The 27579-nt window shown below is 34.7% G+C and overlaps 3 protein-coding genes and 1 long non-coding RNA gene across 12 annotated transcripts; 2 read left to right on the forward strand and 2 right to left on the reverse strand.

Annotated features, from left to right (window-relative positions):
• On the forward strand, positions 1 to 20440 carry ec (ubiquitin specific peptidase echinus). 3 transcript variants are annotated; one of them, XM_081982883.1, is made up of 7 exons: positions 1 to 239; positions 1751 to 1919; positions 8297 to 8389; positions 14993 to 15116; positions 15172 to 15347; positions 15557 to 15688; positions 15742 to 20440. In XM_081982883.1, exons 2-7 carry the CDS (start codon positions 1785 to 1787, stop codon positions 20047 to 20049), a joined length of 4968 nt encoding a protein of 1655 aa, XP_081839009.1. In that variant the 5' UTR covers positions 1 to 239; positions 1751 to 1784; the 3' UTR covers positions 20050 to 20440. The 3 variants fall into 3 exon arrangements, with proteins under 3 accessions (XP_081839009.1, XP_081839011.1, XP_081839010.1); XM_081982885.1 differs by lacking the exons at positions 1 to 239; positions 1751 to 1919 and adding an exon at positions 7177 to 7317; XM_081982884.1 differs by lacking the exons at positions 1 to 239; positions 1751 to 1919; positions 8297 to 8389 and adding an exon at positions 13721 to 13903.
• LOC145731219 (uncharacterized) lies at positions 2022 to 23718 on the reverse strand. 6 transcript variants are annotated; one of them, XR_014178763.1, is made up of 6 exons: positions 23578 to 23718; positions 13690 to 13886; positions 13317 to 13634; positions 13182 to 13261; positions 10515 to 11018; positions 2022 to 7518 (listed from the first exon to the last, which is right to left on the reverse strand). It is a non-coding gene; the product is annotated as an uncharacterized LOC145731219 (long non-coding RNA). The 6 variants fall into 6 exon arrangements; XR_014178767.1 differs by having other exon boundaries at positions 13317 to 13422; positions 13485 to 13886; XR_014178765.1 differs by having other exon boundaries at positions 13317 to 13432; positions 13485 to 13886.
• LOC145731217 (nose resistant to fluoxetine protein 6-like) lies at positions 21254 to 24290 on the forward strand. Of its 2 annotated transcripts, none has more exons than XM_081982888.1 (13): positions 21254 to 21507; positions 21573 to 21748; positions 21807 to 22009; positions 22066 to 22268; positions 22326 to 22647; positions 22700 to 22863; positions 22913 to 23081; positions 23131 to 23324; positions 23376 to 23501; positions 23560 to 23765; positions 23819 to 23961; positions 24012 to 24123; positions 24183 to 24290. In XM_081982888.1, exons 1-13 carry the CDS (start codon positions 21395 to 21397, stop codon positions 24248 to 24250), a joined length of 2199 nt encoding a protein of 732 aa, XP_081839014.1. In that variant the 5' UTR covers positions 21254 to 21394; the 3' UTR covers positions 24251 to 24290. The 2 variants fall into 2 exon arrangements, with proteins under 2 accessions (XP_081839014.1, XP_081839013.1); XM_081982887.1 differs by having other exon boundaries at positions 21255 to 21503; positions 21560 to 21748.
• Positions 24280 to 26228, reverse strand: LOC145731218 ((3R)-3-hydroxyacyl-CoA dehydrogenase). The gene is made up of 5 exons (XM_081982889.1): positions 26017 to 26228; positions 24888 to 25201; positions 24682 to 24820; positions 24462 to 24632; positions 24280 to 24412 (listed from the first exon to the last, which is right to left on the reverse strand). Exons 1-5 carry the CDS (start codon positions 26048 to 26050, stop codon positions 24327 to 24329), a joined length of 744 nt encoding a protein of 247 aa, XP_081839015.1. The 5' UTR covers positions 26051 to 26228; the 3' UTR covers positions 24280 to 24326.
• Between the last annotated feature and the right edge of the window lie 1351 nt (positions 26229 to 27579).

Genomic DNA, 27579 nt, shown 5'->3' on the forward strand with positions numbered 1-27579 from the left:
GCCTGGTTCGATACACACCGCTTCGTATACCTCGTTTTATACAGAGCTTTCGCTTTTTGGCGGGCCGCTAGTTGTTTTTTAAACTTCGTGTTGTGTTTTTGGTGTCGTGATTCGATTTTTACAAAATACGGTGGTGCCATGAGAACCTTAGACTGTCAAAGTTTGTGCACGATTATTGTGACTGTAAGGAGTTAGAATTTAAACCCTGAATAATCAGAGTGTTCTTTGTGTTTGCCATGGTAAGATACTTTTACAGAAAAATTGTATTTAAATTCTAGTGGCTACAATTTGACTCAACAATTAAACATCCTAAAGCATCTAATTGCAGATCACTGACATCTATCCTTCCGTATTTGTCTCTGAAACTATTAAACCCAAATAATGTGGGAATAAACGATGTCGTGTACCAAACAATATGCAGACGTTTTGTTTTTTGTTAATTTCTTCTGTCTTGATTTCGTGTGGGTGACAAAGGTTTTATAATCATCAGTGTAGGCTTTTATGCCTCTGAAATTACGACTTCATTAACGTCAAATCTTTTTCCGGTAAAACGTTTCCAAATGAAGGAAGTTACAGTGGGAGCTAATGACCCACCATATGAATATTCTAATCGACTGGGTAATTAAAGAAAAAAACACTTTAATAAGAGTTTATTGATCTGTCTGGAAAGTAATCATCATCTGAAAAAGTGTGTAATAACTCTGACATTATTAATTTCTTCTGTGTTGACTTTTAATGTGTATTATAACTGAGATTTACTTTCTGCGGGTACTTGCCGTGTAGGCTATTATCGTTTTTATTAGGTTTTGGTATTACCACGTTTGCTAACAGTCATTAATTGCTCAATTTTTAGTGTCCATTCCACGCATTTTTTTATGGTTATATGAAGGAAATAACTTATTTTAACAGTTAATTTATTTCAGATAATAACAAGTGTTCTCATTCTTGTAATATCTGAGGAAAAGACTTGACTTTCATTGGAGTTTTTATGAAATCCTCAGGTAGTTCTATAATAAGGGTGTATTTCTGTTAGCTCTTTGGTGGTCACCTTAAACTATATCTATACCATAAAAAACACCTAAACTCCATACAACATTCACGTAAAAGTAATTTTCAAAACCTCCCTATTTTATGGTTCGTTTGTTGAAAAAGGGCACACCTGCAAGCACCTGTTGTTACGACGACGTCCATTTTCTAGACCTTGTTTCTTCATTATGCCATCAAGAAGCGTATAAAATTCAAGCTCACGTTTCAAATTGGACGACTCGTTCTGCTTCTGTTTCTGGTTTACCTTATTTCGTACGTGACATGGATAACTGTTATATTTATCAGCTTCTTCAATATGCTACCGTGGTTTAGTTTTTCTAGGTAATTCAACAGCACCATAACCCAGACATAGAAAAAGTGTAATCTGTACTGAATTTAAATCAAATAATGTTTATTGAAGCAGATATGCATGAGATGATCATGTCACCAAAAAGCACCAAACTTAGTACCAATTTAATTATGATAATGACGAAATAATTATGTGATAATAGAAACAATAGTAATTTCTACAGGGTTGGGTGCTGAACAAATTGAAACAATCCAGAATTTTATAAAGATTGCTTTTCCGTTTGTATGCAAATCATTTCTTGCAACAGTTTCTTCCTGTAATTTTATTGAATTGTAATTACTTTCTTGCTATGAGGGGTTATGACCCCAATTAATTTAAAGTCAGAGTAGATGCTAATTTTGTTATTTTTTCCAGATTATCGATACCGATAATCGATAAACTTTGCACAATGGTAATGGACTTGAAGACGGAAAACATGATGTCGATTGCCACTCCCATGAGGGAATCGCAGTCGTTCGTGACGACCAAAGGACTGACAAATCATCCCGGTCAAAATAATTGTTTTTTGAACAGTTCGATACAAGTAAGTTGGCAGTGACTTGGCAAATTTGATAAAAAGTTGATAATTAAGGAACCAGGCAAAAAAGTAGCTAAAAGTGGGTTTTTGTTGGAATGACAAAGCTAGTTGGTAAAAATACAATTTCCTTTATTGAAAGAAATATGATGAGAAGAAATAGTTACAATCCTAAATATAGCAAATAAGCTGTTTGGAAATAATAATTATAAAAGTAACGGAAATCTGTAGCAAATTTTTCACACACTCTTCTCAAACTGTTAGGCATTTCCTGATACATCGCTCAATCTGTTTAGTTTGACCTATAAAACTCATATTTTAAAAATAATTGATGTCTTGACAATGGCTGTTATAATTCACAATAATGCAAATTCTTTCCGGTGTAACATTAAAAAACTTCTTTATAAAATTCTTATTAAAAACCACAAAATTTTACGATTTCTTGAGTACAAAATATAATATTCGAACACTTAAAGTCGTAACTGGTGTAGGAGGTAATAAACTTGAAACGTTTTTCTCACTTGGGAAAAAAGTTATTTCTTGCTGAAACATAAACCAATAAATTGGGAATGCGATGTCTGCATTAAAACCAGGTGATGACGCGATCTCCAAAAATTCCTCCGGGAATTATATTAGACCCGAATTCTAATTATAAACTTTTTAATAAACTGTGTGAAATTGGATGTCTAAGCAGAGAAAGGGTTTATTTTTTCTTCCCCACTTTTCCCCCCCTATGGTAAAATCAAAGTATAGTATTTGATTTGGATTTTAATTCGGTTAAGCATGATCTTCACGTTTTCCTTAAAGACATTGTACTCCGCCGACTTCCCACAGGTCAAAAGTGAAACAATAGAAGGAAATGCGCCATCTGTTTTTATTTTCGGTACACTGGAGCCACTTTACACACATCTTGGGAAAACGGAAACACTGACTCATGTCATTAATTACTGATAACGAAAATTGCCTATAGTTAATGTCACTGCTATATTAGACATTTGATAACGGGAATTACAGTAAATAAAATACACCTACATGAAAAAAATCGGTGTTAGAATAATATATGGTATCATATAAGATCCTCATAGAAAAAAGTCTTGATATACGTTCCCACTGCAAATTGATTTAATTAAAGGGGCTTATTCAATGAAATTGTGCTGGTGTGTGATTTAAAACGTCCGTGGGAAAGCTCTTGTTTTCTCAGTCATTAAATTATTCAGGCTAGACTATTAATGAGTGTAGTAAAATACAATACAACCCATGCTGATAATTACAAGCTTTTGTGCTAATAATTGCTGGTAAGCATGTAATATAAAAACGAAGAAGGTACAGTAAAAAGCAACAAACTGAACATTTAACAAAAAAATTCAATGACCAGTTCTCTTGGACAATACGCACTGACATTATAAAGGCGTAATGGAACACATTTTTGTCAAGATATACGTCCACTTATCCGCATTCTCGAAGGACAATTATCGTCATTAGGGAGCTGGGCAAAGAAAACAATTTTCATCTTTTCCGCTAGTTTAACCTATGATTAGGAATAAGCCGCAGCACACGCGGATATATCGGTTTAGGATAATTGATGTTGACGAGTTAGATTGACCGCTTGGGAGGCCTTTTACAAAAAATAGTGTTCTCACAATTATTGTTACCATAAATTATTTACTAAAGTAACAATTTCTGGGTTGAATTAGAAGCTAGTTTTACGTATTACACCTTTCTCCAATCAAAAATTTATATTTTATTAACCTCAGTAAAATCGTGTCAAATTTGTACGTTTATGAGTAGAGCATCGTATGAAAGGTAACTTCAAAACAGATCTAGTTATTACTATCTGATTTTTGTCTAGACAAACCTATTCGCTCTTTTCAATTTTTCAAGTTTTAAAGGGTCGTTAAAAGCAGCACTTTCAGATAAACAGGGAATTCAAAGTGGAACTAAACCATATTTTTCCCCTTCCAGATTTGAATTTTTTTAGATTATTTAAATGCTGCTTCCTCCACTTTTGTTTGACTGAGAAACCATTACCTAACCATTACATTCCTAACCGAAGCAATTACGTCTACACATCCTCAGTTTACTAACATTACCTCCAACATTCTTAACCATTAACTATTTTTTTTAGTTTATATAATATTTACAGCGATCATCCTTACCAATGATTTGACTCGCGTGCTACCTTCTTTTTTTCTATCAAGATAAATGATAGCTTTGGCTTCCTACCGAGTAAAACTGGTTTCAGAGAGTATTAAAAATTGGCAAAGCAGGATGAAAACCTGCTGCATATATTTACATATTGATAACAACATAATCACATTAAATTAAAAACTAACTGTAAACCATCAACAACCAAATCAAATGTATGTCGTGCTTTCTATCCGAGTATAAAACGGATATTGATTTCAACAGATTCGTGTGAATATCAAGATTTTTGTAACTTAATATACGTGAATTTATTCCCATGAGACCTGACACAGAAATATTTGTTAATCTCATGTTCGCTTTATCGCGTTCATGGAAGTGAAACTGAAAATTAACCGATGCAAATATTGTTCCGATAATGATATAACCGATCATATCGTATCCTCTTGTTTTGTATGTTTTATGCACCGATAACGACATTTCCTAATTTCCTCTTGCGAGTACAACATTCCGAGAATTAAAAAATCTAATCGTTTATTTGCACTTCCTTTTAAGGTGACTGACATGTTTCTTGTTGAAGCGACAAATTGCGCGTTTACTTAACAGATAATGCATTATTATGGCAACAATTTTAAATTATTACTGTTTGGTTCCTGCTAATTGGATATGTAAACATTGGCAAATATTTTTGAGTAATGGATTTAGTAATGTAGCCTAGAAAACTGTGTATGTTTGTTAAATGTATTTTAATACTGGAAAGCTTTCCCCCCAGCAATGTATATTTGTTATTTATATGGTGTAGCTTTTGTGTAAAAAAGTTTAAATCTCAGAATAACTGGTGATAAAATGATACAAAACCTCGAGGCAAGCTCATCTTAGACCTGATTGCTTATAACCGGTTCCTTTGCAGCTGCTGCTTATAAACATATCTGAAGAACTCGATGACCGGACCAAAATAACAAAAACAGAAACACCGAATTGTTATTTTGGTATTCGGTTTGGTTCCATATCCCAGAAACTATAGTTGTTACATTTTGATGATGCGCATCTTTTCTTGCTACCAAATTTTTGACTAGATATTTAGCAAAAGCTAAAAAAGTCATTAGTATAATGGATTTGGTTTTTAAAAGCCACTTGAAAGGTACAGCCAGTAAGTATAGTGTCTCTTATCCTGTGTAGATGTCAAATAAAACAAACCCTAAAACATCTTAATATCAACAACTTTAGTTGAAATTGATCACAAAAAATTGAAAGCAACAATAATTATTATAAAAAGTTCTTATTTCAATTTGGCTTGGCTAAAGTAGAGTAAAATTGAATTTGCAACCGGACACTATAACAATTTAATATTACCGTTGATCGGTTTGTGCAATATCCCATTTAACGCGAATTAACAATCAAATTGGTGTTATATCTCATGTGAATAAAACCAACAACAACATATTGCAACTAGAACGCTTACCCAGTAAAGAACCTTGACTTATACTTCTAATCTAGAATACCATTTTACTATTTTAAAGGGAAAACAAGTTACAAAATGTAAACAATTTAATTCCATTTTCTTATGTGCTTAAATTTATACGGGTTGATTGGCACTTGAAATTCTGTCTGATTAAAAACAGTGGTACCGTTTAATTGAAAAAGCATGCCGGTATGAGTCACGTAATTTTCAAACCAGAACTAGGTTAGTTGGCGTCACCAAAGACCCGCGTTTGCATAAAAAGTGAAGATGAAGAGCAATTAGAGAAGACGTAAGTCTCGCATTTAAGCTGACATAAGTGCTAATCGACTCATATTACTGCCGTTTAAGATTTTACTTTCAAGGAGCATTTCTATTATCCGTACCGAGAGCAGACAAAGCGAAATGGTGCGATTTATTTGCACTGAATTTATGGTACCAAGTCTGCGCGACTAAACTTGACCTTTCTAGGCGGGAAAAAGGTTCCCCGAAGGTATATTTACTACGATTTTACGTCTTTAAAGCGAGACACGCGCCAACAAGAACCAGTTTTACCACTTCGCGTTTGCTCTTTGGCCGGTTGTCCGATGAGGAACAGCTTTGGAGATTAAGCGGGTTTTCAGTAAGTTGTATAACCGGTCCTGTACAAAAAATAGAAACTTTTCCTAATAGGACTAGACTGGCTGAAGAGATTACTACGATGAGTTGTAAACAATGTTTAATTATAGTATTAAGTTCAGCAGAGTAAGGACTTTTATCAGAACAAGCGACTTTTTAGAATGATATATTTATAAATTTATAGTTGCATGACCTACTAAATTTTGTTGATTCTCTATATTTCTATTCTTCAAAAGCCTACTACCTAACTAGAAAGACGGAAATTTGCATCTATTGAACTGTTACCGACAAAAAATTGTACATTTTAGTAGTACCTACCTATAGTAGATTTACATATTTGTTATCAAATATTACACAATCAAAAATTATATTTATAAAGTATTTTTGTTAGAGAAAATTAAATGTGGTGTGAGTAATTACAAGATATATCTGCATGACAACTTGTTACACTGCCAAACACTTCCATAGGTTTGAGAGATATTTATATAATTGAACTTTAGAGCAAACAGAAGAAACTGCATTTGGTAATGTTTCTACAAATTAAGTAAAAAATAGAGATTATTAGTTATCTAGAAACTTAGAAACTAAATGGATTAGAGAAGATACAAACAAACTACAATGCTCATGTTATACTGCAGGAAACATTAATGATGGGTTAAGTACTTATTGCACCTTCCAACTAAATTAACTCTTTTTGTTACTATAGGCGTTACCACAGTTGACATTTCGGCACTGATGCTAAATTTTCTGGGTCATAATCTGGATCTTATCAACAAATGTCAACAACGATCATCATAAATAACACAAAACAGTGCAAGTATAAGCTGTACAAACATAGTAAAATCTAACGTAAGCGTTTGGCGCGTTCTTCTTCATGAGTACCTTCTTTCTTCGTTCCACCTCGATTCGCCTACCAAAATGGCCGCCACGGCCCCTCAGACCCCCTCCAAGTCGCACACACCTGTGTTGGTACCCGAGAGTTGGCAATCTGCAGGTAAAATAAAGGTATAATAGGTAAAAGTTGGTGCGCTCTGGTACCGCCGGGTTTTTCAACGGATTTTCGCAATTTTCTGACTGATATGTGCTTGATTTGACTACGTTTTGATGAGGTGTGGAAGGTGATCTGTGTGGGAGACAATGACCAAACCCAGAAGCCACAGGCCGAGGGCTTTGTTCCAAATTTCCAATGTAAGTTACGCTGCTGTTACTTAGCGTTACCGCTTTGGTGTCGGCTGTCATACAAAGAGGGCGCCTTATATGTTTAAGCGTCTTAATTATGGATTTAAAAGGCCTTATGTTTGTTGGCAAACATTTGCGCATATATTCCACTTAAGTATCCTAATTTTTGCACCATTTGCCAGTTCTGGCTCACATGCAAAATGTGTAAATCTATTTGCGGATTAAAGAAAATATTAGTATAAGCTTTTCATAAACATACGCAAAGTTTTTTCTTCGTTAATCGACGAGCCATAACAAAATTATTACCTCGAGAAAATAAACCGAAAATTCAGTTAATCATAGAGCAGAAAATAATCTCCCTAACAACCCACAGCTATGTCATTAAAAAATAATGAAAACGAGTAAACTCGTCCACCAAAACTATGATTAAATACTATAGTAGGGACTTCACTTCAACTGGATTTAACCCATCAGATACACAAAAAAAAATTATTGCTATTACCGATTTGAACGATTATCTAGAAAGCATGAAATGTAATATGTGTTAATTTTGTTGGTACCTAAAGTGAATAATCAACCTTCACGGTTATTAATTTTTTATACTACATCGAAATTAACACACTAAACTGTACAAATGAGTATCAAAAATCATCTTTTCATCTGCTTCAAATTCGGCAAGTCTAGAACGCTGATGAACAGATGTCCTGGTATTAAGACAGCTGCAAAATGCACCCTCGTGCACTTGCCCAACACTTGTTGTTGGCATGTGCCCCATGTTAACGACGGTTGAATGAAAAATCAAGTCACGTTAATAATTACCTACTTTATATTATAAAGGCAAAAAAGTTAATTTTGGGGTTTAGAATGCAGACTGAGCTATAATACCTAACATTCGATTCAAGGAGTTAATTGGAAGTTTAATAGCATTTTTGAAATTTAATAATAAAGATTCAAAGTGTGTTTGTTAGTAAAATGGTTTTATTTTCAGGTTTTGTGGCATTTGGACGCTTTTAGAAGAAGTTTTCGTGACCTCACTGGACATGCCTGCTTGGCCGAGTCTTGCATATTTTGTGCTCTTAAGGTAAGAATTTTCTGGTAGTTTTACTAAAAAATAATAAGTTAACCAAGTATGTGAGAAGAAAAAAAACCAACAAACTATACAACGCAACATCTTTCCTAGTTCCATATAGCTCTATGAAACAAGTTTTGACAAAATCCTACTCATAGAGCTACAAAATGCATTTAATATAATTAATTTAAATACGTTTTCCAGCTATATGGTTCAGATTTTAATAGATACCATGTACATGATAAACCATACTACATTTAGAGTTGCAGATACAATTTACAAATACTAAGCTCAATAGCTTAGTAGAAGATTGTATGATTAAAGCACTTGGTTTAATTACACATACTCACGTGAGTTACCATATTCATATCACAAATCACGTAAATAATTATCACAATTTCTCATGTTGTATAGCTTTTGAAATCATGATTTTTGACACACAAACCCAAACAAAAAGGCAGTAACCATTATATGTAGTTATAAAACGCAAAATATCTAATCTGCACTGAGTTAAAGACCTTTAAATTATGTTTTTTCCTTTATACTGTTGTGTGTGTTACCACCTTCATTGTAGACTACTACTAACTACGTCGAAAATAGACAAGTAAATACATAAAACAACTGTCAAATCTCCTATTCAAAACAAAATTCTGTAAACATTACAAAAATAATGATTTACGCAAAAATGTTAAATTTGTGAGTTGCCAGTTTATGTTACAACCTTGTCAATAGACAAAGAAAGTTGGCATTAGACACTTTCTGATTTTATTTGCTGCCAAGTGACGTTAAACCTCTTGCGATTGACAACTTGACATTAAAAGCATTTTGTGTTGCCTTAACATTTTGTCAAAAGAAAAACCACAACTTGTCAAAATTGACGCTCTTAGAGTTTTCACTATTTTCAATAATTTTTAAATTGGAGCTAGAAACCTTCTTACTGTCTTAAGGTTGTCAAAAGATGTTGAAAGTCACTTTCCGTCTTAAAATGGTCAAATAATCTTAGAAGTATTTTTTCTTGGGCATGATAAAATGGTTTAAATGCAGAACAGCACTCTAAATGGAATCAATTAGTTTATCTTTAATCTTCTTTCTGAAAAACTATTTTTAATTACCTGGAACATTTTTTCTTTCAAAAACAATTTTAACGAAAATGTGTTTGTAATGCATATGCTACTTACAAGTAGATACTTAGGTAATTAACCAAAAAAACAGAGAAAATGCTATGTATCCTGTATTGCTACAAGATAAAATAATAAAATCTTTTGGTAAATTCTTAGTATAAGGCGGAAAAAATAAAAATCTTTACGATGATCAAACCTTATGTATGTGTTCTGCTACTTGGCTTTCCAGTAATCTTATCCACATATATGATATTCCCCTTCAATCTGATTATGAATTTAATAGTAATTGTGCTTTTTCTCAGTATTTTGATCACCTTTTCTAGTTATAGCTAAACAACTGTAAAAAAATATGTGGGCACAAAAGTGAAACTAACATTAACCTCCTCCATATGCAAATTACTTAAACAGTAAATGCAATGTTTTTTATTATATTGTCTTGGGAGAATGATTGATAGATTAGCGTAATTCAGCTGACCCCCATGTACCACGATGGGAATTTAAAGTGTACTGTTTTTTGTGTTTTTAGCCAAGGTGTAGCTGAAAAATCCCGTTGAAAAATTTCACAAATCATGCTTACTGGAAAATCGGATTTTAATGCAGAACGGTTAAAAGTCAATGTGTCTAAAATTGGGTTGAAGGTTGTCTAGCAGTCCACATAAAATCGTGTTAGAATTATTTTTCGAATGTTAAGTAAAAAATATTGTACTCTCTCTTTTTTTGCTTTATATTATCTCTGATGTAACTTTTGCAATCTCGATAGTAATAACATATTATTAACATTCTTGTTTACATTTAGAGTATATGTTTAATTCATAATAGGTAACAAGAATGTTGATATGCAATATTTCTTAAGGCCGATGTTATCCTTGAGCAGCTTATTAATTAAAGTCTTCTATCGCAATTAGTATCTATAAATTTATCAACAGGTGTCTTCTTATACTATTTCATTGTAAATATGGTTCATCGATTACTAAACCAAATTTGTTCCCTTCAAGAAAACACACAAAAATGATTACCTATTGGGGAGTTAAAGCTTAATAACTTCCTGAGAACAAAGAAGCAGTTTTTTTGACTTCCGCATTGGCTGGAACATATTCCTTTGTTCCGTCGTGAAAACAATGCAATTCAGGGACGGCCACTGTAAAATTAGCGAACCTATTCTCGGTTACCCAGCCAGTATAATACGTTCAGTGTTGGGCAATGTCGTGACAAACCTATGGAGAAAGAACAAAAACCCCAAAAAATTCGTGCACATACACTACACGGCACGTGGCGCTCTCTGCGGCGGTTCTTAGAACCCATTGGTGAGGTCACCGGTGCTTTTTCTTCGCCTGAGGCTCAGCTCGGCCGGTTGACCTCGTTTGGTATTGGTCGAGAGTGTTACTCAAGATTCGTTGTGCCGTTGGTCTCTTTCCGTTGTTGTTTTTACCATACAGTGTTGCCGTGCTTCATCTTATATTTCAGAGAAACGTTTCTTCGAGATGACTGCAATCAATAGCACCACATCAGGAATGATTGCACTAAAACAAAACATTATACGTAATCTTTCTAACCAATTTGTTAACGCTTGAAGATGAAACAGTTTTAAAAAAACATTAATATGACAACATCGCATAAAGTCAACCAAGTGTGTACTGAACGTAAACCATGGTAGTCGCAAGCCTAACTCGTCTGGACCGTTGGTTTAAAGGTCTAGCGTCGAAAATGTTAATAACTCTTTATAGGAATAGAAATATTCTTGTTTATGATAATACCACTATTCAAGTGACATTTAAATGTCTCTGGTGATGGTTTCCAAAAATTGCGCCTGCGAGAATTTGGGTGCGTTTGGTTTCGGCAAATTATCATTTCCTCTGCTTCTAATTATCAGCACCATAATCCAACTTTCACGGTTAATGAACTAGAAATTTGGACATTTAAAAATCGTTATTAATTGATTTGAAGACCTAACGACAGAACGTTTAACTTAGATGGTCAAATTTAAATGACGGTTTGAAAGGAAGTAACTTTCGGATTTTTTTTTCTAGGGAAGATTATTACTGTTCACAATATTTTAATTTAAATGAGGTGTGTCCCGGAAATATTTTTACAAACCAATTTACTCCATAGACAATGTATAATTGTCATGTTCTCAAAAACAGGCACACTTTACCCCTATACACAAAGTATGGAATAACACTACAAATATAAACATTTTTCAAAAAAATGCTATTACAAACTGTACTAAAAAAGGTTCTATCTATCTATCTAAACAACCCTAATCACTCATCTTTGGATATAGGCCTCTACTTTCCTTCATGTCTCTTTACCGTCGTTTCAAAAAGCTTAAAATGTTAAAAACCTAAGAATCACTAGAAAACCTAAGATACGTTTTCGATAGTTCACTAAACTCCACTTCATAGTGAACAGTATCATTTGTGCCTCAAATTAATCGTCATAATTGCGACAAAACAATTTATTCTTTCTTTTACTCCTTTCGAGTAATCAACTACATATTGATATAGTCAAAATGGCTAAGACGCCATCCAGTTAATTACTAAAAACCACTTTGATTTGACTTGTGATTAAATCAACGTATTGATGCCCTTGTTACTCTAAACAATAGACAGTTTTGAAACTTTTGAGTATTTGCAGACGTTTTGTAATAATTATGCAGATGATGTAAATGTTATTAATTTAGAATGCAATGAACTGCTATAGTAATACCAAGAATACATTATTGTCATTAAGCATTCTGGTCAGCATATTATTGCAATTCTTATAACATTATAAGCAGTTATAGTATTTAAGTATTCAGATGTAATTAATGTTTACATCATTTGGGTAATAATTGACCAAATTAATCCACTATCGACTTTTTTTATCAATTTGTCAACTTTATCAAATCTGCAGGGACAACCAAAAGATATAATAATGTTTATTTTGTAATGGAGAATTAAGTACTATACTATACGTTCTTCCTAAAATAGAAATGCATCAATCATATACATTAAACAATCGGATGCTCAGCCATATATAAACGACCATTAAGTGGGGATCTTACAATCAATTATTACGATTACAATGTTTGTAGCAGGCGCCTACCTGAATTTAAACTACTAACATTCAGATTTTTAAAAACTATACCGTTTTTTAAAACATAAATTGTTTAAGACCAGAGAGTGACAAAACAAAATCTGTGTTTCTTAAGTAGATTTATTACAGGAAAACCGGAATTGCATCTAAATGAAACAAAAAATAAACACTAGCTTCCTACACCTACATCCCGACGGTTGTGCCGTAATAAATGTCCCTTCTGTTGAACTTAATCATATCGAATAAATTAATTAAAATACTCTGAAAAAAAAATATAAGAAAACGGAACAAGGCTGTCGGCCACTGAATGGATCCATATGTGTCCATTAATTATTAATGAATACGGATACATCCTACGGGTCTTCCAAAAAAAGCTGGTTTTATTTGCATTTAAATATACACTCCATTCACATATACACACTTGATCGAATGGGTTGTAATCGGGTGGGAGTTGTTGGTCAATTTAACGTTAAAACAGATGAGACACATTAACAGCAATTTGTAGTATGGCGCCGGTAAAGATAACGAAACGGAAACGCTACCGTAAATGGTTTCTTTCGAAAATTCTTTTACTTTCAAAATAAACGCTTATAGAGTCAGCAAGTTACCTGCTTTTTGTGTCCAGGTTAAGCCAATTACAGGACTCCTAGGGCTTTGGCAACGTTGCCACATTTAGCTAAATGATGAACTTAAATCAGAAAAAAAATTATTACCATATTCGTCCAACTACACATTAAACGTACCGCTTTATTCGAAACATCTTTTAACCCAGCTTCAGTGTCTGCTTGAACAATGTGTCCAATTTTGCTCAATCAAATGTAACGATGGCAACGTCGCCAACTTATAGATCTATACCAAACTAAACTACCTGTATACCTTGATGCCAATACGACCAAGCGGGTTTTACCTACAATCTTTTTGCTCTCCGCTCACCTACTATACCACGGTATACCCAGTTTGGTGTCTTTCTCTGTTTCTTCGCCGTCTTTTGTCCTCTTTCTTCTTACCCAGCTCAGTCTTCGCGTCCAAATCGTGGCGGATGGAATGTGTTGTTAACCCGCCTGTTATGAAACGGCATTTGTTTTTTTATTTTCCCGCTCGATTGTTCTTTGTTACATATATCGACGGTGTGTAGAAATTGGGTAATATGATTAACAAGTTTCGGTACAGAAAGCCCCCTCAGGCGCAGTCGAACGGGGCCAGTGATACTGTGTCGCGAAAAAATGGAACTAAAGTTGAATCCAAAAGTTTCACCATGAACCTGGCGGGTTCCAAAGAGGATACGGTGTTTTCCAGTGTTTTAGATGCTGAAACTAAAAAAAAACTTAAGGTAAAAGATGCAGTTGTGTGATTTAACATTTTGAATACAAAGGAACGCGTGCGAACCGATATATTGTTCGCAGAGTAATTTTGCAGTTTTAATTATTTAAGGACACATTTATTTATAATGATTATAATAGTATAAAACTATTGGCATTGACGTTCTATATGTTCGGCTCTTTAAATGATTATGCAACTTAAACCAGGAGTGTTATAACCTTCGCGTTCTTTTACGTATCTACATTGCAAATTTTCATCAACTTGGCATATGGTGATTGATACAGATTTTTTTTCACTAACCAGATAGAAGCCATTGTAACATTTTCTCAGAAAATAATATTGGTTCAGTTTGATACAGTTACCAAGCTGAAGAACTTTAACGCAAATATTGACTTTAGACAATGGCTTATCATGTTTTCCACCTGAATTGTATAGACAATTTCAATATAATAGAGATAATCCCTCAGGTTAAAATATTTCGTGACTTACTTTACATACAATATACTCGAAATTCCGTTACTCGAATTAATTCATATTTATGAATACTTCATAATATTATTTGCAAAAATAGCTAAAAGTATAGGAACTAATAATGCAGTCTACAAAAACCATTTCCTTAATTACCTTCTTACGACTCACTCTAAACTATCACCTGTCAAATTGACCCATAGCAAACTACCTTTAATAACACAGCAAAACCTAAGCCTATAACATATCCTGAAGGTAACGGATAATTCTCGTGAGTTTCAATCAACTTTAGTCATTTTATTGCAATAAATTTGCATTACATCAGCTTGTTGTTGTTTATTTTTTGAACTTAGCATGTTGTAATAAATCCGCGATTTCGCATAATAGTGTTGATGTTCTCCGTTGGTTTTTTAAAAGGGGCATGTAATTTTCAATTACATGCTTTAACACATTCTTTAGATTTTAAGATTTTAATGGCTTAAGGTCCGACGATGGTACCTGAATCACATTCCTTTTGAATGAATGAGTTTGGTGCTTAGGCCTGAGATGAGTAATCAACTGGGATTTCTGAAATATTTCACGTTAATAAAGTTACGCATGACGTGGAAGAAAACTTTTACTTTTTTTCCAGGAACTGTTCTCCGAGTTGCAACACAGCCGTGCTAAAGCTTTACCGCCCGATTCCCTACGAAAAGCGTTGGCAGACTCATTTTTGGACCAACAAAAATTTCAAATTGGTTTTATGGACGATGCAGGTATGATCAATATCCAATTCAAAAACAGACTTATTAGAAATGTTTCAATTTACAGCTGAATGTTTTGAAAACATGCTGCTTCGAATTCACGAACATATCGCTCATAGAGAACCCGAAGACGCCTGTTCAGCACCGCACTGTATATCTCATCAGAAATTTGCCATGACTTTAGTAGAGCAATTGGTGTGTGGTAGTTGTGGAGCTACAACAGAACCAATGAGTTTCACGCAGGTAAATCCTAGACACACAAACCGAATTACAATTATTATTACCAACATGTTCTGCAATCAATAAGCATTCACTTAGGAATGTACGCTTATGGTAATATGAGAAGGATAGGTTAATTAATATTTCACAGGCGAACGCCGGTTATGGTGTTTTTAACACACCGTATAGTTGTTGCTATCAGCAAGAAACTAACTAAATAATATGTTTTGTAGATGGTGCAGTATGTCTCCACATCTTCATTAGTACACCAACTGCGGTTTAGCTTAGATCAAACTGGACGTCCAGACACTTTCGGTCGACTCCTACAAAAAGCCAGTAACATGGGAGATACGAGGCAATGTCCGGTTAGTATAAAGCACCTCAAAACCCAAACAATGTTTAACCATATACCTCACAGGCCTCCTGCGGTTCAGTAACCCACATGTGCAGAATGCTGATGAACAGACCAGAAATCGTCTCAATCGGACTAGTCTGGAATTCAGAAAAACCCAGCCTGGAACACATTATGGAAGTGTTCTCTTGCATTGATATCACGTTAAACCTGAACCAAGTATTTAGTACGGTAACCGACTCCAGATGGGCTGAAACCACCACTCATAATTTAGTTGGAATGGTTACATACTACGGCAAACACTACTCCACATTTTTCTTTCACACTAAACTGATGGAATGGATCTTCCTTGATGATGCTACAGTCAGAGATGTGGGCCCCAGGTGGGAGCAAGTGGTGGATAAGTGCCGAAAAGGAAAGTTTCAACCACTTTTACTCTTGTACGCCACCCCAAATGGCACTCCTGTGAACTTGGAATACGCCCCCAAACTCAACACTCCCTTCCAACTAAACAAACCAACAATACCTCCAGGAAATCAGCAATTTCTTAGACGCTCAGTAACACCCAGTCCGGAAAAACCTAACATAGGAACAACGAGAAGAGCCATCACCCCCAATCCTGACAATAATTCTGCCTTAAACCAGAAACCACCACTCCCTAAACCTTACAATGACTATCAGAACTTATCAGTCATCCAGAAAAACATCAACTCCCTAACCCAACCTGAAAGTGTTGACCAAGTGGATTGTCGTTTCATGCCCAAACCTCAAGACTACAATAACATGAAACGAAAATCCCTAGATAATGGAAAACCTCAAGTTAACGTGCACAGAACGCTAAGTAATGGCTCGTCATCTGGTGTGGAATCTGGAACTAGCATCCCTGACCATCTCAACATTCCAAGAAGACGAGACAGTGGAAACTGGAGTGGTGACAGAAACAGTGCATCATCGGCTTCGTCTACCACAATGGAAAACCCTTACCTCTATTTAGTGGGAAAACTACCACCAGGAAGTCCAACCAAAATTTGTCCAGGAAGTTTAGCCTTCGATGCTGGATACGACTCTTACTCCTTATCATCCAACGACAGTAGCAACAATAACACGACAACGTTACAGCATATGATGAAAACTGGCCATCTGGCTCAAATTCCTGAAGACTACAACAGTCAAGCCAACTTAAACCATCAAAACTCCCAAAGTTGCGATGTTCTTTGCAACGAAGCTGACGAATTACTCATTAAATCCCGCCAACTGGAAGATGCTCATGATTTAGTGTTAGCTTTGGCTCTTTGCAATGCTGCAGCAACTAAAGCCAGAGCAGCAATGAACGCCCCTTACAACAATCCTCAGACGCTGACTTTAGCCAGAATGAAACATAACACTTGTATTATGAGAGCCAGAAGCCTACATCGCAGAATGATACAGCAAAGCCAACCACTTAATAAAGAGAACTCTTTAGAAATTAGGCATACACGAGAGGGCAGCAGTGGTAGTGGCCGACATTCTCGTCAAAACTCTAGAGAAAAAGGTCACCACTCCAGACAGAATAGTAGAGAGTTGTTGGTGCAACAGGAAAAAGAGAAAAACAAACCAATCAAAAGCATTGAGATTTATGCGACCCTTCCGAAAAAGAAGGATGCTCTTAAAGCTAAATTAAACGCCGTCAACATAGAAGATGAAGAATACATGCTTTATAATTCTAATAAACCACCTGAAAGAGAATCGAGGTCAATATTTTCACGCTCAAAAAAAGACAACAAAGAATTGAAATTAAAAGAGAAAAGATCCAGAAGTGAAGATCGGCATAAAATCAGCAAGAGTGAGTTGTCCGTACCCCCTGATCTGGGAACTGCCAAAGACACTTTGAAAAAAGTCAAAGATGGTAAAGAGAAGGAAGATAAAAAGGACAAAGATGGCAAAAGTAAGAAGCAGCACAAGATTAGGCGAAAGCTTCTGATGGGTGGTTTAATAAGGAGGAAAAACAGAAGCATGCCCGACTTAACCGATGCGAAAGCTGAAGATAATTGTAAATCCCCACAGTGTATCGATGACACTGTGGTAGGCCTGCCAGAAGCTACAACGCCAGGTATGACCGGATATTTATCTGAAGGTCACCTGGAGTTTTCGGGAGACACCACCAACCCGAACTTGGAAAGAAGTAAACTGATGAGAAAAAGCTTTCATGGCAGCGCCGGCAAAATATTGACGGCTGCCAAAGTTCCACCTCCACCCCCATTAAGAACCACTTCCCAACTTAGTAGGTCTAAGTCGAATGTGTCGGAAGTGAGTGGAAGTGACGGAGACAGAAGCCATCAGTTCAACATCTATGGAGATGTTGACATCTACCACAATCTGTCTGCGTTCAATCAGTCCAATGACGAACAATCTTCAATGTCTTTGCCATATTACGGAAACTCTAACAGTTCCTATGAAGATGAGTCATTTACATCTTCACACACAGTAGTAACTCAAGCAGACGTCCACCAAGAACCAACTAATGAAGGAGTAGATGAAGTGGATTGTATGCCTGTACGTTCTACAGGTTTACTGGACTTACCTCCATATCCTAGTCCAGCTGGATCAGCCATTCACTCACGTCAAGCCAGCCTTGAATTTCCACCTCCACCTCCACCTTTAGACCTGTCAGCTTTGGATGAGTACCTGCCAAAAACTGAACCAAAACCGATTCAACCAGAACCCAACAGTCTGTTAGCTCAACTTCAGGATAAGCGAAAACAAATCTTAACTCATGAAACTCCTCAACCAACAGCATTCAAGCAGAATCCAGTACGTTCTAGTGGAGATACATGGCTTAAAGAGCTGCAAGCTAAACAAGCCGCGTTGAGAAATAAAAAGAATGACTCAAACAGTAAAGAAAATGGAGTAGATGAAGTGAATACACAGAGATTCCTTCCAGGTGGAGAACAGGTTGTTGTAAAGTCTGTTAAAGACCTGGCTTCAAAGTTTGAACAACCACCTTCAATGAAAGTAAGTAATAGTCAGCAAAAAAGTGAAACTCCAACCATCGATCCTGAGCTAATCGCTGAGGAAATTAGAGAAGTTGAAATGATAACGTCAGCAGTAAACAGGGTATTCGCAACTAGCCAGGATAATAACAATAAAAATTGTGAAGACATTCAGAGAAATCGTCCTCAGAAAAAGAAAAGCGTGTCATTCTGCGATCAAGTTATTTTGGTTGCCACTGCTGAAGAACAAGAAGACGACACTTACATCCCCAATCCAATCTTGGAGAGAGTTTTACGGTCAGCTGTTAACACCCCTGAAGTAGGTGCCATAAAACAAGAGTTGATTGCCTTACGGGAAAATATGGCCCGTACTCAAGCAACTCCACCACCAGAAAATGTTCATCACGTTGAACAGCCATTGTACGTAAGACGTAACTCAGTTGAACACTTGTTAAATCAGAATGGTGGAAACTATTCAACGCCACCTGTAACTCATAATAGCCAATACCCAGTGATTAGCCATGAAATGAGACCAGATCAGCAGTATTATTCAACAGGGCCTAATCAACATCACACACAGTTTGCTCATCACTACAATCAAGGACCTCCAGAGCACTATACTCAAAATATGGAACCTCAAAGATATGAGGATGTCCAATACAGATATCAGCAGCAACAACAGCAAGCACCAGTGTACAAACAGTCTCCAGTACCGTATTACCCTGAAAACACGCAGCAATACCCTATTGCACCACATGTAGGAATGCAAAATGTCGCAAGACAATCCCCTTACCAGCAACTACCATACAACTCACCCATGCACCCGAACTACTACGGACAAGTACGCCAACCACCCGCAAATTATGGCTATCCACCAACATCATCAAATTCTCCTTATACGATACAAAGTATGCGTCACTTATCCAACTCTCCAGCTTATGGTCCTCCCACACTTAATCCATCACCAGTGCCATCAGTAAGTTCATGCAACAACTACTATCCTAGTGAAGGATACAGAAGCACCAATCAATCACCTTTTCAAAGACCGCAAACAAATTATTCAGCTGAAGAATACACTAGACAAGTAAATCCAGTATATCAAAGAGTACCGCCCCCACATGGCGACGAACAAATTCAGCAAACCCATAAAATGCCACAATATCAAAGAGTTCCTTCGCCGAAAAGTTTCGCCAAGAAAACGGTGAGTTTTCAACCTGGAACCAAAGGTTGCGAATCGCCAATACCTAAAGCCGTGATCACACCCATTGTGGTCAATAACGCAAACAATAGCATCCCAACAGACAAAACTAAATGCAATCTATGCCGGAAAAAGAACGTCGTAGCTCTTAACGTATATTGCAAAGATTGTGAATTTTACATGTCTAGGTTTAAACCCAAGAGCTGACAATAACGTTGAACATTTCCGAAATTTGGTCTTTAGTTGTGTAAAAATCTTAGAAGTAGGACCCAGTTTGGGAAATGACAAAAAAACGTACAAAATAGTTTGGTTCTCGTGTCAAATTGTGATATTTTGTTGTAGGTTGGTTGCCCACGCAGTTTAAATTTTGTTTCTGTGACTAATTTGTTAATAATTTAAAAATTTACGAAATTTTATTGTAGTTATAGCAGTAATGTCATTCAAACTTTTAATTAAGGCTTATGGATCTCATGTTAAGCATTTTGATGTGTAAGACTGTAATGTGCATGATAAATGAAAGTTGTGAATGTAAATATTTTTATACAAAAATTATATTGTCTGTTGAATGTAAGGTATGAAATAAAGAACTATACTATCACTTTGATGAGTTTTTTTTTAATATGCTTAGGAAAACTTTTCCATTCTGTAGATGGGGACAATCAACAATTTATCTGTGACCAATTCAAACAGCCAATCATTTTGCATTTTGACCTTAACATTCAAATCTTTATCATTAATTTTTTAAATGATCATTAACAATTCGTAACTTTCCCTACCTAAAATATAAATATTTTGCTACAAAAAAATGATGGAACAAATACGCACATTTACACTTACAAAGTTAATAAGTTTCCGAAACAAATAACTTAATTATTAAATAAATATAGTTTCAGACGCAATAGCTGCATTATATATTTTTAGAATATTAATTGGATCTATTTCAAGAAAGGCAATTTACGTATTTTCAACATGTTGTAAATTAATGATTCTTTTAAACAATTTTGGCAAAATAGAAAGAAATTATAATATTCAACCTAAACAGGTTAAATATTTGAATAAAAAACGTTACAAATAAAAATTAACGCGAAACTAATTTAGTTTTGTTTCGTTTAGTCGAACCTGTACATTTTAATATCCCAAAAGAAACACTTCTACTATTACATAGAATTGACTAGCAAAGTCGCAGTCACTAAAACCCATTATGCATAAAATCCCCATGAAAATCAAGGTATCTCATTTAAATACCAGTTGTCCAAGGTGCGAATATAAATTATACCCAAAAACCATGATAATAAAAAATAATGGAAATCCCCTGTATGGATTTTTACGAAAAATATCTAAATTTGACAAGAATCAAAAAACAACTGTTTATAGCCTACTTAAAATCATAACAAAATAATGCTTACGTTTTGCGGAACCCCACCTATGATAATAAAATTCACCTGTTAGTCGCGAAACTCTGTTCTTCCTCTTGGTTGCATTCTAAACTTGTTTTTGCTGACGGGATGGTTTTCGAAACCGCGTTATTAGTATTTGACCAACCGACACCATAATGGGTCAATACATATTGCTTATTGTTTTATGTTTTATTGTAATCAAAAGTTATAATGTGAGTGGTGCCAATGACGATGATACTGTCATTAAAACGGTTAAGGAAAATGGTGGGTAAGTTTGGAGATTTGCAATAATTTTTTAAAATATTTCCTATAAAACTCAGAAATTCCTGATAGTCTGCCGGAGAATATTTTCAACAAATCTAGCAGTCATCCAAGTTTATTACTGCATAACTTGGCCACAAAATTGGAAATCTCAAAGATTCTAAACCAGCTACACAATGAAGCGTGTATTAGTGATACGACGTCTTTTCTAACAGTTTTGCTACAACACAAAGACTGGGCGTTACAAAGTAACTAGTCTGGAAACAGCTTTTTAAACAAACTGTTAAGCACCGTATAAACTTGTAGTGTTAGATGCCACCCCCAAATTTCCTACAGACCTTCTTTTTGGTAACATGTACGAACTTGGAAACTTTGACGAGTGCATCTCAATCAAACACTTTAATAACCAGAGTAGAGAAGAATTCAGAGGACAGTATTGCTTATCAACAGTGACCCTCAAAATGCCCTCTTCTTACTCTACTCAAGAAGCTATAAAGGAAGTTACTAGTGTATTTTTGGCAAATTAACTCTGGTGAATTCTAGTGCAGTAATTCTGTATTTTTAGACTTTTAGAGGTAAATTCAACACCAGTATGATTCATTGGGCAATATGTATACCCTCAACCTGTCAACCTGATGATGCTGAGATCATTATGAGCGGATTATTGGATTTGTTTGTTGATTTTGGGGAATTACAAGTAGAGATTAAAGAAAAAAACTGCTATTTCGAGGTAGACTCAGGTTTCTCATCAGGGCAACTAATATATGGGTAATGCGCTAAATTATTTAAAAGTAGTGAATACTATAATATTACTAAAATTTACAGATGTCTGATTGGACTTTTCTTAGGATTCATCTTAATAGCAACCAGTTTTCATGTTTGGAACATCAATAAAAGGAAAAGACTCGTTAGCTGCAACATGTACAATGTTGACAAAATACGACAAAGTAACTCAGTTTGGATAGAAGTAATATTATCATTTTCGCTGATACGCTTGGTCTCAAAATTGCTACACACCAAACCATCTGAATTGAATTTGGAATGTTTGTGTGGCATCAAGCTGCTTTCAATGACTTGTATATTGGCTGGACATTCTTTGATATTTATTTTGGGCAGTCCAATAGCAAATACAGACTTTGCGAATCAGGTACTTATTGGCTTAATCAGACCATAAAAAATATTAATTACTGAATTTTCAGATGGCAGTACAAATCAGCAACAGCATATTTGTAAATAGCCCTTTACTTGTCGACAGTTTCCTGTTAGTTAGTGGCTTTTTAATGTCCAGACTGCTCCTAATTGAACTGGATAAAAGAAAAGGCAAAATCAACCCAATCTTGCTCTACTTCGCACGCTACATAAGGTATGTTAAATGAGTTTCATAGACTGCATTTAGTAAATCTGTATGATAGGTTAACTCCAGCGTATTTGGTAGTGTTAGGGTTCAACCTTACTTGGTTGCCCCATATTGGTAGTGGACCATTATGGAACACCACTGCACAACTTGAAAGTGATAGATGCCTAAAGTCTTGGTGGGCTAACTTGTTGTATGTTAATAACTACGTAAATACCGACAATTTGGTAAGTTTACATTTGTGAAACATTTTCAAGACTTTAATTCAAGTTTTAGTGCATGTTCCAAGCTTGGTACTTGGCCGCCGACTTTCACCTGTTTATTATAGCACCGATTTTGATTTACGTTCTGTGGAAATGGCCGAAAACTGGATTAGGCCTACTATTTGGTTCCACTGTATTAACGGCCATAATTCCTGGGTTGATAACTTATATTAACAATCTTGATCCTACTATGATAGCTTTTCAACCGTAAGCAAATTGATGACTTCAAGACAAAAATATGAATGAAATAACTTTCAGAGAAATTCAAGACCTAACTAAAAACTATTACTTTGTGAATGCCTATATAAAAACACACATGAGAGCAAATTCCTACTTTATCGGTCTTATTTTAGGATACTTAGTTAACTGGATGCAGAATAACAGGTGAGATTAGTTTATACCACACAAATGGACACAAGTAAACAGTTTCATCATATTTAAGTGTCAAAATATCACTTACCATATTATGGATTGGCTGGACTCTTGCAATAACTTGTGGTTTGGCTAGTGTGGGCACCATAGTTATATTTTTCGATCCAGACTACGTTTTTGACAGAGTTCAGTCAGCAATTTATGGTCCTATGCATCAAATGGCGTTTGCTTTAGCTGTTGGATGGGTTATTATGGTTTGTGTTACCGACAATGCCAGTAGGTTTCACCTGTTTAAAGAAAAACCAAAATAAAAACAATAATTTTTTTAGGTGTGGTGAATAAACTTCTTTCCTGGAAATTATTTGTGCCTTTAAGTAGATTGACTTACTGTGCTTACTTGGTAAACAGTGTGGTGTTAATATGCTATAAAGGCATGGTAAGGGAAGCAGTTTCATGGACTAAATTTGACATGGTAAGTATAACAAGTAGCATTTTCTTAAAAAAATAAATACATAATTTTAGGCTTGTGTACTACTTGGACATTGGGTTATGACCTTCTGTATTGCTTTTGTGCTTTGCATCTGTTTTGAATCACCAATTCACAGTTTAGAAAGGATACTGCTTCGAAAATCAGGTGTTTACTTATCAACTTAGTCACCCAAAATATGGTTAACATTGTATTAAATATTTCAGAAACTTTTGAAAACTCCAAACATCCAAATAGCACACCACTTGCAGAAAACTTGAAGACTCAAATATAATGTCACTTTTAGAAGAGTAAAATAAATGCAACCTTTAAAACATGTATTTTCCTTTAACAAACATAAAAATTCATATTTAAAATCCACCAGTCACCTCAATAGAAGTACCATTAATATAGGAGCTCTTATCGGACGCTAGGAATGCAATAACTTCAGCCACTTCTACAAAAAGAAGCTGTAATACTTCAAATTATACTTTTAATTAATTGACCTTCAGGTTGCCCAAAGCGTCCTACAGGAATTAATGACACAAATTTAGTTTTCAGCTTCTCAGGTACAGCATCAGTCATGGGAGTTTTAATAAATCCAGGAAGAACTGTATTCACTCTTATACCAAATTTGCCATATTCTTTAGAAGCTATCTTGGTCAGCAGTTCCACACCTACATAAAGTCTGAGCAATGCTAACAAAAATAGAGCCTCAAAACTAACCTGCCTTGCTGGCACAATAATTAGCTTGTCCAATATTTCCATACTTGGCAACAATACTGCCAATGTTAATTATAGATGCGCTGTTCACTTTATTTTCAACTAAACTGTTGGCAAAAGCTTTTAGAACCAAATAAGTACCCTGCAAACCAAACAGTATTGTTTACTGTCCCATTGGATCAAACATCAGTTTTACAGTATCAACAGACTTTCAAATTAACATCCAAAACTTCCATAAAATCCTCCTCTGATAATTTACTAATAAAATTATCTCTAGTAATCCCAGCAGCATTTACAATAATAGTTGGTGGTTTAGAGTAGGTTTTAAGGACAGTTTCAAGAGCATTTTCCACACTTTCCTTGTTTTCCACACTCAAGGGTATGGATATGTGTGGTGATGGAGTTTTTGGTAGTAACTCCACCATTTTGGCAACTAGTTGGGCATTTTTGTCTGCTGCTGATATGGTAACACCTTCTCTAGCTAAAAGCTGACAGACAGCTTTTCCAATTCCAGAGCCTGCACCTGCAACAAGCTTAACTATTCTAACATAATATCAATTGTGTTAAAAGGTATTAAAATCAACTAAATGATAAGTTAAAGGTTGATAAAGGTTGAGACTGACGCGAAAATTTTTTTAAATTACTATTTATAGTATAGATGACACTTTTATCAAAAAAGTTATTATGTTTTTTACACAAATTATATGCACTAATTATTCCTCATAGCTTTAGCAATCTCTGTTAGTTTTTTAATGAAAGGTTGGGCAACAAATTTATAACTTTTATTTTTGTCAATGTGTTTTTAGTCCCTTGACACCCAAATGTGGCCCAATTTGCTAAAAGATCACATCCATATTTATGGTAGATACATCAGTTTCATTGGGGATAAACTTTTTTTTATAAACTGATTTCCATCCCATCACTTGAATATCTGGGATCTTGGATCATTTATTGGTAAGAGGATCAAATGGTGTCATCTGCTGGTAGTTACACCTTAATAGTAGACTAAACATTGGTAGAAATTCTTCTGAACTAGTATTAGGTATGTACTGAATTATCAAGTTAGTTATGCTACTATTTGAGTCTTACAAGTTACAAGTAAATAGGGTGTAACTAATCATAAGACCTTACATGAACTTGTAAAATTGATTTATAACATAAAGTGAGTACTGAGTTCCATTGCAATCAGTCCTTAAAATCATCATTCTGGTCAAAGTTCAAACCTAATCTTAAAATTTATTTACACCCTTCTACACAATGAACCTAATTTATTATTACAAATATTACATATTTAATTTCAATAACAGTTTACCAAAAAATATATGTATTATTACATACCTGTTACAAAAGCAATTCGTCCCTGTAAACTCATTGTACACTTAAACCTGATTTGTTACTTAATAAAACGACTAAGCTTGATAATATAAAAACTACTACAATCCTAATAAGTAAGCAAACTTCTTATAAATACGTAATCGTAATAGTATATAGTATAAAAAGTGTAAACTGTAAAAACAAATTTTTCAAAACACTGGAACTGGAAATTTTAGGTTAGGTTAACGATCAACCTATCAAATAAAATGTCAAAGATGAAACAAAAGACAGTAAGTTTTGTATCACGTGATGGTGTTATAGATATGGGTGATGGACTCACGTGACAAATGTCAATATGCTCTGTATGAGCCTCGACAACGAGAATATCGTCATGAGATTGGTGTATTGCGGGTTGCCCTCTATACTTGAAACCCCAAAATGTCTCCCTTGATAGTTTCCTTTTATCACAGTTCTATACACAAACGTATGGAAATGCAGTAAGAAATATGTTACAATAATATACACATGGTACACAATTTTTGTTGTAAATAGCGCAAATCAGTTTTTAGTTACGTTAGTAGTAAAGTTCTGACTTGAATGAGGCAACCAGTAATACAACTTCCTAGATGTGATATCCTCATCAACGGTTTTTTTACCACGAAAAAAATTATCTTATCACTAATATCAATTTCTTATTTATGAGTTTTACCAACATTTTTGTCTTCTTGTATTGAAAGAGTCATCTTTTCCAATAAAGGATTCAACTTGATAGAAGCAAAATTTTGAAGACACTTAAGTTTAAACGGGGACTTCAACAATTCAAGTAAATCAAGCACAATTAATTAGCACTGTTATCTGCACATCATTCTCATAAAACCATTACTTTATCGAGGCGTATATGCCATATGTCCCTGATTATGTTTTATTACATTAAACTTAAACTTTTTGCAATAAAAAAAATCAGGTTCCAGTTATATCTGCACTGACCAACAGAGTGTGTCAGCAAGTAATAGGCATAACAGAACATATTAAAATAGGCCTTAAAACTAATTTAATATTATTTGCTTAGATTCTAATTAATTAATAAGTCTAATACCTATAACGGATGTCAATTGGCTTCAGTTATGCAGTATTATTAAAGAATATATTATTATGGCTGTTTTTTTTTAATTATGCGAATGGTTAGTGTTTTTGAGACTCACTTAGGTATAGTAGTATACTGAAGCGATAGTGAAAAAAATTTCCTCAATTTAGAGAACATTTTGTTCAACCGATAAGTATGCTCATTAGTGTCAGGAAAGCTGTTTACTTACAGGAACAGATAAGGATGAACATTAAACATATTCTCGGAAACCAGAAGCAAATTTGCATTGTACTTTTCGGTTAGTAATTTACATATTATTTGAAAAGATAAGCAGGTTTAAATAATATTCCACAAAGATTAGTCAATTTTACATTTTGAGAGTTTTTCTTAGTTATTTACAAATTATTTCAGGTGATACAGTGATACAATACTTCTTTAATTGGGTCATAACCAGAAGGTTTCTCTGAGTTATAACATAATAAAAAAATTATGGTCAGTTTTTT

Source organism: Ips typographus, linkage group LG6 (assembly GCF_016097725.1).
Source record: "Ips typographus isolate SLU linkage group LG6, UJ_Ityp_2.0, whole genome shotgun sequence".
NCBI lineage: Eukaryota > Metazoa > Arthropoda > Insecta > Coleoptera > Curculionidae > Ips > Ips typographus.

What these genes read in the sequence shown, in the direction of transcription:
- ec (XM_081982883.1), top strand. Translation starts at nt 1,785, where the DNA reads ATGGTAATGGACTTGAAGACGGAAAACATGATGTCGATTGCCACTCCC. An exon ending in TTTTGAACAGTTCGATACAA is followed by an intron (nt 1,920 to 8,296) that starts GTAAGTTGGCAG and finishes TTTTATTTTCAG; the next exon opens with GTTTTGTGGCATTTGGACGC. An exon ending in GAGATACGAGGCAATGTCCG is followed by an intron (nt 15,689 to 15,741) that starts GTTAGTATAAAG and finishes TATACCTCACAG; the next exon opens with GCCTCCTGCGGTTCAGTAAC.
- LOC145731217 (XM_081982887.1), top strand. Translation starts at nt 21,395, where the DNA reads ATGGGTCAATACATATTGCTTATTGTTTTATGTTTTATTGTAATCAAA. An exon ending in CAAAGACTGGGCGTTACAAA is followed by an intron (nt 21,749 to 21,806) that starts GTAACTAGTCTG and finishes ATAAACTTGTAG; the next exon opens with TGTTAGATGCCACCCCCAAA. An exon ending in TCAGGGCAACTAATATATGG is followed by an intron (nt 22,269 to 22,325) that starts GTAATGCGCTAA and finishes TAAAATTTACAG; the next exon opens with ATGTCTGATTGGACTTTTCT.
- LOC145731218 (XM_081982889.1), bottom strand. Translation starts at nt 26,050, where the DNA reads ATGAGTTTACAGGGACGAATTGCTTTTGTAACAG. An exon ending in TTATTGTGCCAGCAAGGCAG is followed by an intron (nt 24,633 to 24,681) that starts GTTAGTTTTGAG and finishes GACTTTATGTAG; the next exon opens with GTGTGGAACTGCTGACCAAG. An exon ending in ACGCTTTGGGCAACCTGAAG is followed by an intron (nt 24,413 to 24,461) that starts GTCAATTAATTA and finishes TTCTTTTTGTAG; the next exon opens with AAGTGGCTGAAGTTATTGCA.